Source organism: Myotis davidii, unplaced genomic scaffold, assembly GCF_000327345.1.
Source record: "Myotis davidii unplaced genomic scaffold, ASM32734v1 scaffold609, whole genome shotgun sequence".
Taxonomy (NCBI): domain Eukaryota; kingdom Metazoa; phylum Chordata; class Mammalia; order Chiroptera; family Vespertilionidae; genus Myotis; species Myotis davidii.
This window is the reverse complement of record NW_006300164.1, coordinates 3227017-3236660: the sequence shown is the minus strand read 5'-3', so window position 1 is coordinate 3236660 and position 9644 is coordinate 3227017. Positions and strand designations below refer to the sequence as shown.

The window sequence follows — 9644 nt, the reverse complement described above, 5'->3', positions numbered from 1 at the left end:
TTGGGGGTAGGGGGTGGGGGTGCATAGCTGACGAGCACAGAGCAGTGTTGTCTTGTGGGCGCTTGGCGTCGTGGCCCTGGGCACCTGGCCTGAGTGTGCACGTGGCATGCTTTTGGTGGGCAGGAAGTACGTCTGTTATTTAGGCGGTCTAGGGGGCACACGAGGGCAGCCCCATTGCAGCTGGGCTCACTTTGGTCCTCCTCCCCCGCCTGCTGCCTGCATAGGGTTACACGGGAAAACTGGAATTCCAGCCGCACCGGGCTCAGGTGCACAGGCGCGATGCAACTTTAATGACCTGGTGCTGCTGGCTGCTCAGCGGGCCCTCCCAGCTATGGCGCTGGCTGGGTCCCTGGACCTGCCTGGCAGGCTGCCGGCATTCTTGGTGAAGCTGGGCCTGCGGGCTGTGGAGAGAGGAGGAGGGCGAGTGTGGCAGACCCTGCCCGCAGGGTGCAGTGGGGGTGGGGGGTGGGCAACGCTCCACATTTGGGGCACCCGAGAAGCCCCTTTCAAGGGTAGAAGAGGATCCACCCCCTTGCTGTGCCGGGGTGGGCAGGCCGGACATGGGACTGGCCTGTGTGCAGGAGAGAAAACAGGCCTGCGAGGTGAGAACACACCCAGCCACAGCCTGGCTGGTGTGCAGGTCAGAGCCTGGGACCCAGGCCTGCCTGTCCGGGCTGTTTTCAGAGGCGGCCCTGTCACAGCCCAAACCCAGGCCGTGGCCTGAGTCAGAGGACTTCTCGTGGGCCCCTGGGAATGGGGGGTCGGAAGGGATTCTGACGTCACACACCGTCTCCCCGGTGGCCTTCGCGGCGGACCTGTCCCCTGCTTCTAATCCTGCCGTGTCTCTTGCTTTCAAGCGTGCGCCATCTCGGGCCTGTTCAGCTGCATCACCATCCACCCTCTGAACATCGCGGCGGGCGTGTGGATGATGTGAGTAGCGCGCCTTCCTGCGGGGCTCGGGCCACCGTGCGCATTTCCTCCTCCTCCTCCTCCTCCTCCTCCTCCTCCTCCGTGCCCCGGGCTTGGCTTTCCTGAGCCCTGTCAGGGCCGGGCCTGGAACGCCCACCCCGGCCTTTGTTGGGTGTAGTGTCTACAACGTCAGACTCCGCGGGCACCAAGTCCACGGCCATGGGCCTCACCCTGGGAGCCCCCAGGCCGTCCTGGCTAGCCCAGGAGACGACACGGGAAGGAAGGTTTCTGTCGGGTCTCAGTCAGGTGCTGGGATCAGGCGGTCCAGCTCCGAGGTGGGCAGGCAGTGCTGGCTGCAGATGCAGCAGATCAGAGTGGGCGAGGGTCAGGCATTAGAACGCCTGATGAGAGGTCTTCCAAAGGCAGATACACGCCTGTTTGAATGGCCTGCTCTTCTTCCTGTTCCCTCAGCCCTGGAGGAGGGGGTGGGAGAGGGCGCAGCGGAGGTCTTAGGAAGGAGCTGGAAGCCTGGCACAGAGGCTGGGGTCCGGGCAGGGCAGGCCCTGGTCAGATCTCCCAGAAGGACACTCCCAGCGGCCCCTTCCAGTCCCACAGTCCTCCCAGCTGGTGGGGTGGGGAGTCCAGTGCAGGGTTAGGACTGCACTGCCCCGGCCCTCCCCCAAGTCACAGGCATCCCCGGGTCCCTGTCCTGCTGCCCAGCGTGTTTGTGACTCTGTAGAAGGGACTGGTGGGCTTGAGGTCAGGCCTTAGGTTCCATCCCCTCAAGTTGGATGAGCTGTTTCCCTGGCAGATGGGGGGGTGCTGTCCCTCCAGGCTGGGCTGAAACCTGGTCCTCCCCAAGGCTGGCTGTTGCTGGCACAGGGGGTGGAGTCGGTGCTGAAGGTGAAGCATCCACTCCTCCTCCTCCTCCTCCTCCTCCTCCGTGCCCCGGGCTTGGCTTTCCTGAGCCCTGTCAGGGCCGGGCCTGGAACGCCCACCCCGGCCTTTGTTGGGTGTAGTGTCTACAACGTCAGACTCCGCGGGCACCAAGTCCACGGCCATGGGCCTCACCCTGGGAGCCCCCAGGCCGTCCTGGCTAGCCCAGGAGACGACACGGGAAGGAAGGTTTCTGTCGGGTCTCAGTCAGGTGCTGGGATCAGGCGGTCCAGCTCCGAGGTGGGCAGGCAGTGCTGGCTGCAGATGCAGCAGATCAGAGTGGGCGAGGGTCAGGCATTAGAACGCCTGATGAGTCCTTGCCCACCTCCTGCCAGGGTCGCTGCCCGTGGGAAGGGAAGGGAGGGGTGAGAACTGGGCAGAGCGCTCTGGCTGCATCTGACACCCCTAGGCAATGAGAAGTGGCTGGGCACCCAGCGCGGCCCCTGCCCACATGGGGCGGTGGGGGAGGAGCACAGAGATGGGCAGATGTCCGCCCTCAGGGGGCTCAGGCAGTGGTGAGGCCTGGGTTGTGATTCTGGAGCCTGGAGCTGTGCTGGCCGAGGCAGGGGGACGGGCCCGACGGGAGAGGCTCTGGACCCTTGGAAGAGTTGGCCGAGCGCTGTGGAAGGCCATGCTGGGAGGCCTGGCCGTGTGGGAGGTTGGGGGTGAGAGCAGTGTGAGCTGTGCAGAGAGGTCCTGCTCTGGGGGAGTGGGGGCTTTGGGGTGCCCTGAGCCTGTGTTTCTGCCAAATGAGGGGACCCAGGGGCTTTCCTCAGGCCTGGAGGTGAATGGAAGGGTCCAGGGTCTGTGTCTGACCCAGCCACAGAGAACACGAAGACTGAGGGTGCACCCTCAGCCCCCATGGCTGAGCTGTCCCAGCCTGGACACGGGCTGCGCTATGGCTGAGCTGTCCCCGGCCTGGACACGGGCTGCACCAATGCCTGGCTGTCCCCAGCTGGACACGGGCTGCGCTAAGGCCTGGCTGTCCCCAGCTGGACACGGGCTGCACCAATGCCTGGCTGTCCCCAGCTGGACACGGGCTGCGCTAAGGCCTGGCTGTCCCCAGCTGGACACGGGCTGCACCAATGCCTGGCTGTCCCCAGCTGGACACGGGCTGCGCTAAGGCCTGGCTGTCCCCAGCTGGACACGGGCTGCACCAATGCCTGGCTGTCCCCAGCTGGACACGGGCTGCGCTAAGGCCTGGCTGTCCCCAGCTGGACACGGGCTGCACCAATGCCTGGCTGTCCCCAGCTGGACACGGGCTGCGCTAAGGCCTGGCTGTCCCCAGCTGGACACGGGCTGCACCAATGCCTGGCTGTCCCCAGCTGGACACGGGCTGCGCTAAGGCCTGGCTGTCCCCAGCTGGACACGGGCTGCACCAATGCCTGGCTGTCCCCAGCTGGACACGGGCTGCGCTAAGGCCTGGCTGTCCCCAGCTGGACACGGGCTGCACCAATGCCTGGCTGTCCCCAGCTGGACACGGGCTGTGCTAAGGCCTGGCTGTCCCCAGCCTGGACACGGGCTGCGCTATGGCTGAGCTGTCCCCAGCCTGGATCAAGGGAAGACCCTGATTCTCGCCTCAGGCATTCAGTTCAGTTAGGGGCATGGGACGGGGAGAGCTGAGACGTCGGGGCCCAGCGGTCAGCCACGCTCCCTCCCTGCCTCCAGCACGAACGCCTTCGTCCTGCTGCTCTGCGAGGCGCCCTTCTGCTGCCCATTCATCGAGTTCGCCAACACGGTGGCGGCGAAGGTGGACCAGCTGCGCTCCTGGCAGAAGGCCGTCTTCTACTGCGGGTGAGGGCTGCGGGGCCCTGGCATGCTTCCCGAACGCTGCCCGGCAGTGACCTGAGGGTGGGGTCCGGCGCCCGCGGTCGCTCGGGGGAGGTTTCACCTGGGATTCCTTTGTGGGCACCATGGTTGCTGATACAGGATGGGACCCGCCGCCCGGTCAGACACGGTTCCGCTTGGTGTGTAGCAGAGAAAGGGCCCGTCAGATGGGACTTGAAACGCATCCGGGTACATTTGTGCCGGCGTCTGCGCAGCCTTTCCCGAGCCGGACGCCCGGCGCGAGGGGAGATGCAGACAGAGAACACGCTCCACACGTGGCCTCCTGCCCGCCTCTGACCACACGCAGCACGGCGCTCCGGCCGAGCCCCGAGAGGCGCTGACTGCAGGCGTGTTTAATATGCAGAAGCTTCTAGCACGGCGCCCCGAGCCCCAGCTCTCCACAGCCTCTGGCAGCAGCAGCTGCAGGTTTTTACTGTCTCGCTTGCCTTTGTGGGGAGATGCGGGGTGCCTGTTTCCAGGGTTCCTTCCCCGGGAGCCCAGCATTTGGGACTGAGCTCTGATGTGAGTCCCGTCCCAGAGCCATCTGCCCCGAATCTAAACACAGGGTCACGGACACTGCATCTCCGCGCCCTTGGCCCGGATCTCTACTCTTTAAACGTCAGCAGTCATACATATTCGTTAAAATAGGATATTGTTGCCCAAGCCCTGCTCCCTGTTGACATTGTGAAGCGTGCCTCTGTCTTCAGGCGTGGCGCTGAACCTGCCTCTTACAGCTATCACCGTTAGAAGTAAACCCTTCCTGTGCTTTTAAAATTAAACATTATGACATAAAATTCTCAGATCACCACAGGGACTCCCCAAGGTCACCTTTACCAATAGGGTTATTTCTTCAGCGGGGCATGCGCCCTGCTCTGTGAACGTGGTCTAAACCGACCTTTGACCTTCACTAAAACTTCCTGTGTGTAAGATGAGGCCTCAGACGCATGCCCAGGTGTGGGGTCACTGGGTTAGAAGGTCTCGGGGGGACTGGTTTCCCCGTCCACCCACCATGCTGCACCATGTCCACATTCTGCCTGTCATCTGAGGCGAAATATTTTTCCACGATCGCGTTTTTCTTTTGGGAGAACGGTCCACTTTGCTTTTTACCTGTTGGCACCTTAGTGTTCCCTTAGTGTGTGTCTGTAGCAAAGGTTTCTCAGTCCTTTGTCAGATTTCCTGCAGATGTTTTTCTAGTCTGTTGTTTGCCTTTCATTTGGTTTTGACAGATTTTTTCCCCTGTGGCCTTTCTGTTGTTGTAGTTTCTGTTATTCCTTTATCACTTAGAAATTTTGTAACTACACTTGACCCTTGAAGAACGCAGGGGTTAGGGGTGCCAACCCCATGCAGTCAAACCCCCTGAAAATGGAAGTGTTAATAGCCTGCTGTTGACTAAAAGAAGCCTCATCGGCAACATAAGCAGTGGGTTGACACATAGGTAGGTATCATATACTGTATTCTCACAATAAAGTAGGCTAGAGAAGAGAAACATTACAATCCTAAGGAAGATGCCTGGCCAGTGTGGCTCAGTGGTTGAGCATCGACCCATGAACCAGGAAGTCACAGTTAGATTCCCGGTCAGGGTAAATGCCCGGTTGCAGGCTTGATCCCCAGTGGGGGTGTGCAGGAGGCAGCCAATCCATGATTCTCTCTCATCACTGGTGTTTCTATCTCTCCCTCTTCCTTCCTCCCTGAAATCAATAAACATACCTTAAAAAATCGTAAGGAAGAAAATAAAATATATGTAAATGCATTTACAGTGCTGTGCATGTTTATTGGAAAGGTCTGCACACGCGTGGGCCTGTGCAGTTCAAACCCGTGTGGTGCAGGGGTCAGCTGCCCAGTAGGACGTCATGTCACGTGGCAGCCAGATTGGAAGTCCTGGTGAAGTGAAAAGGTCGGGCCCCATTCTCCTCCTCCGTGTGGCCAGAGGGCTGTGCCCGCTGTCTGCTCCTCTGTACGGTCACACTGTGGGCAGGGGGAGGCCGGGGCGCATGCCTGGGAGCGTGGGCAGCCTCATCCAGGAAGTGGCAGGACAGCACGCTGGTCCAAGTCCCCACACATTTCTCAGAGTTTTCCTGGCCAAGTTAATCCCACCATCAAGGCTCAGCCCTGCGGGTACTTAAGCCCAAGGGGACACCTGCCGCCAGGGGGCGCCAGGCTGTATGTGGGACCGGAGAGGACAGAGCCAGTGAGCTGCCGGTGCCGGAACCTGGCAATGAGCCCCATGCCTCGCGGGGTTCCACCTTTGGCTCTTCCTTGTTGACCTATGGCGGGCTGTCCTGTGCTGCCAGGAGCCGCATTTAATTAGTGCCTCTGTCCCAGGCGGTGTGTGAACTGGCCCTCCCTCGCTCAGTCGCACAAAGCTTCTGAGGGTTGATTCCCCCCCACAGTAGAGACTAGCCTCAGAGAAGTTAAGCAGGCTGCCCAGCGTCACAGAGCCCACAGGCACAGAGCCGTAAGGGACTGAACAGACGAGAGGTTTCCTGGTCGCCTGTTTCTGTGAACTGGAGGGGGTTGGACCATCTCAGTGCTGTCTTAGCCCTTTTTGGGGTCACAGACCTTTTCACAAATCCGATGACGACACCCAGAATTGGGCAGACAAGGTCATGGGCACTGGAGGACTTAGGAAGCCCAGCTGTGAACCTCCGTCCCAGCTGGTTTCTGGGGACTCTCCTGTACCTGATGGTCAGGGAGGGGCTGGGTGGACGGGGGAGCCTGGAGGTGGGTGGCGGCTGCAGGTGGGGCACGCCCCGTGACCTCTGCCTCTCCCTCAGGATGGCCGTCGTCCCCATCATCATCAGCCTGACCCTGACCACTCTGCTGGGCAATGCTGTCGCCTTCGCCACCGGCGTGCTGTACGGACTCTCTGCCCTGGGCAAAAAGTGCGTCTGCCCGTCCCAGCCCCCCTGGGGCGGGGGTCTTTCCTTCCTGCCCCCCGAGTCTCAGTGAGGAGGGTCTGACAGTGGCCCTTGGTATCCAGTTGTGGAAACTGAGGCACAGAGGTGGTCAATGATCCATCAGCATCTTCAGGGTGTTCAGCTCCAGGGAATGAGCAGGATCTGTGAGGCTTCCTGGTGGTCAGTCTCGCCTCGTCAGCCTGTGGCCGGGATGTGGACAGGGCTCGTGAGAGCCTCCCCATGCAGGCCCCCCAGCACTGTGGCAGGTGCCACCCCCAGCCTGGCATCCAGGCAGCCTGCTCCACTGTTAGAGGTGACAGGACATGTTTGCCATCAAGCACCAAGCTCTCTGAGGAAACCTGAAGACCTGGTAGGCTGTGCCTGCAGGTCGTGGTGAGGTTGCTGGCCAGGAACCAGGTAGTAGGTGGGGGGGCCGTGTGCCTGGGGCCTGTCCCTGCTGTGACCCTGCCTTGCTGTCTCCCCAGGGGTGACGCCATTTCCTACGCCCGGATTCAGCAGCAGAAGCAGCAGGCTGATGAGGAGAAGCTCGCAGAGACCCTGGAGGGGGAGCTGTGACGCGGGTCCAAGGGACCTCCCCACCCTCTCACTCCTCGGGTTCTGCGTGAGCAAGTTCAAGAGGACAGGCCCTGAAGTATTGACCCTGGGGGACAGCCTGGAGGAGGAGGCATTGACCCTGGGGGACAGCCTGGAGGAGGAGCCTTTGCCAAGCTCCCATCAGCTTCTCTGCACCTGTCCCCACACTGGAACCCTGTCTGCCCCTCTTCCCAGTTTGGCATCTCCTGGCCCTGAGCTGATGCTGGGGTGAGGGCTCTGTGGGCCTTGCCCAGCAGCAAGGACATGGGCATTGCCAGCCTTGGTGAGCCAGGCCATAGGACTTGGGCTCTGCGCCAACAGCCCTCCTGGCCCCACAGCAGCCTGCGTGGCTGGAAACAGGCCTTGGGTGGACGGTCACGGCTGGCTGAAGCGCGGGGCCCGGGAAGCCTGGAGGAGCTTTCATTGCAGCCCTGGTCCCGTCTCCCGGTCGGAGGCCGGACCACAGCCGAGTGAGCCTCCCCGCTCTCCAGGCAGGAGGCCTCCGGGAGGCTGGGCCACCTCTGTCCACTGGCCTTCAGGGCAGAGCAGTGTGGAGGGCTGTCTGCTGCTGCCACGGCCCCAGCCACGCTCCTCCATGGGAGCCCGCAGGGCGGCCACGATGCTCCCGGCGCACCTGGAACAGCAGCCTCGGCAGCAGCCGGACAGCTGGTGGGACTGTGCCTCCCCCAGTTCCCTGGGCCTCGGACAGGCCACCCCAGGATGCGGCCCACGGCCCGGCCTGAGCCCGGGCTCTCCCCTCCCCGCCCCCTGGTGCTAAGGAAGTGGGGTCCTGCCCTGTGCAGGCCTGAGCTTGCCCCACCTTAGTATCCCTGTGAGAGCTGGTGCCCAGGAGTGGCCCTTTGGGCACCTGTGGGCTGGTTTCCTGCAGGCTCCTTCCACATCGTCACTTCCTCTGCCCGTGGCCGTGCCCACTGGCCACTCTGATTCCCCGGCTGGCCTTCAGCTATTAGGCATGTCTGCCAGGGCCTGGCTGCACCCGGCAGGATGGGCAGGTGTGGAGAATGCTCTGTCAGGGGCCCACTCCTGCTCCTCTCCCAGCCCCCAGGCCCCACGCTGGGCCTGTTCTGGCTCCCAGCCCAGGGCAGTGCCCGGCTCTTGGCTTCCCAGAGGGGCCTTTCAGGGTGTGGCACCCCTGCCCCAGGGACACATCCCTGGGTCCCGGTCAGCAGCGTCCCCAGCAGCCCTCCAGGAGCCGGCGGGGCCGAGCCCAGCGCCCTGCAGTGGCCAGTGCGGTGGACACGTGCCTTCAGGCTCCTCTGGGGCCGCCCTCCTCAGGGCTGTGGCCCAGGCCTCCGGGTTGGTGGTGTGTGTGCCGTGTGTGTGCGCGTGTCTGTGTGTTCTCCACGTGTGCCGTGAATAAGACCTGTCTACCTCCCAGGAGGAGCAGCGGCCGCTCGCCCTCTGGGCTCCTGATCCAGGAAGGGGTCCGATGTCACTCCTGCTAGCTTCCTGTCGGTGCAGGGAGCTCGCCGATGGCCGTGCTGTGGGAGGAGAGTTGCCTGCGTGTGGCAAGGGAGGCTGCACCTGTGCCCTGTGGGCAGCTGGGTGGGTGCTGGGCCGGCTGTAGAGCTGGGAGATGTGGCAGGGCCCTCTGACCCCTCCGTCACAGGCCAGAGCAGGCAGGCACTTGCCCAAGGTTCTCAGTGAGTCTGACGAGTGGTCCTGGAGCCCGTGACCTGTCTCCCGGGGAGTCCTGCCTGCAAGGAACCTCTGTCCAGAGGTGGAGGGGCCACCACAGGGCCCACGCCCGCCTCCCGTGTCTGGACTGCCTTCTGGCTCTCGCTGTCTCTGTTTACCTTGACTGTGGAGCAATAAAGCCTGGTGGCAGTCTGTATGCTCGCGTGCGCTGCCTTAAGTGAGGGGGAGGGATGCCCGGCCCCCAGGGATGCTCTGGCCCTGGGAACAGCTGCCCTTTCTCCGGACGGCTGTGCCGCCAGCTGCTGGCCCGAGGCCCCACGGCTGGAAGTGCGGGAGCCTCTGCCTCACTGTGGACAGGTGGGGGGAGGGGGGCCATAAGGGGGCCACCTGGGACCGCAGGCCCTGGCAACCTTGGCTGAAAATGTGGTCTAACCTGGCTGCAGGGGGCTCCTCCACCAGGGCTCCTTCACAGCAGGGTTACAGCTCAGTGTCTTTATTTTCATAAGTGGGTAGACGAGCCCTCAGTTCCCAGGCGTCAGGGCGGTGTGGGAGTTAGTGTTTGTGCTGGGTCCAGTGCCCTGGCTTGCGGGAGTGTGGAGTGCTGCCCGTGGTGCCGCCCAGCCCTCAGGTGCAGCTTTCCGCCTTCCTCCCCAGGCCTAGGTGCTGGGTGGCAGCCAGGTGCTCGGAGCCACTCCTCTGCCTCCAGCTGTCTGTCCTCATCGCGGCCTCCGTGGGCGAGTAGGCAACTCGGCCTGAGGTTGTCCAGTGTGGCCTGAGGGCCCCAGTCCTGGGTGGTGCTTCCCTGGCAGTGTGCTCCCCTGC

General features: G+C 62.8%; 1 protein-coding gene across 1 annotated transcript in view; it reads left to right on the top strand.

The window, feature by feature from the left end:
* The window catches only part of CACFD1 (calcium channel flower domain containing 1), a 10789-nt gene extending 1771 nt beyond the window's left edge, over positions 1–9018 (top strand). Inside the window, exons 2-6 of the mRNA XM_006776527.2 lie at positions 43–65; positions 858–930; positions 3514–3639; positions 6447–6554; positions 7055–9018. Coding sequence (XP_006776590.1) covers positions 43–65; positions 858–930; positions 3514–3639; positions 6447–6554; positions 7055–7145 — 421 coding nt within the window. The 3' untranslated portion in view covers positions 7146–9018. The remainder of the gene's footprint in view (positions 1–42; positions 66–857; positions 931–3513; positions 3640–6446; positions 6555–7054) is intronic.
* The last annotated feature ends 626 nt before the right edge of the window (positions 9019–9644 follow it).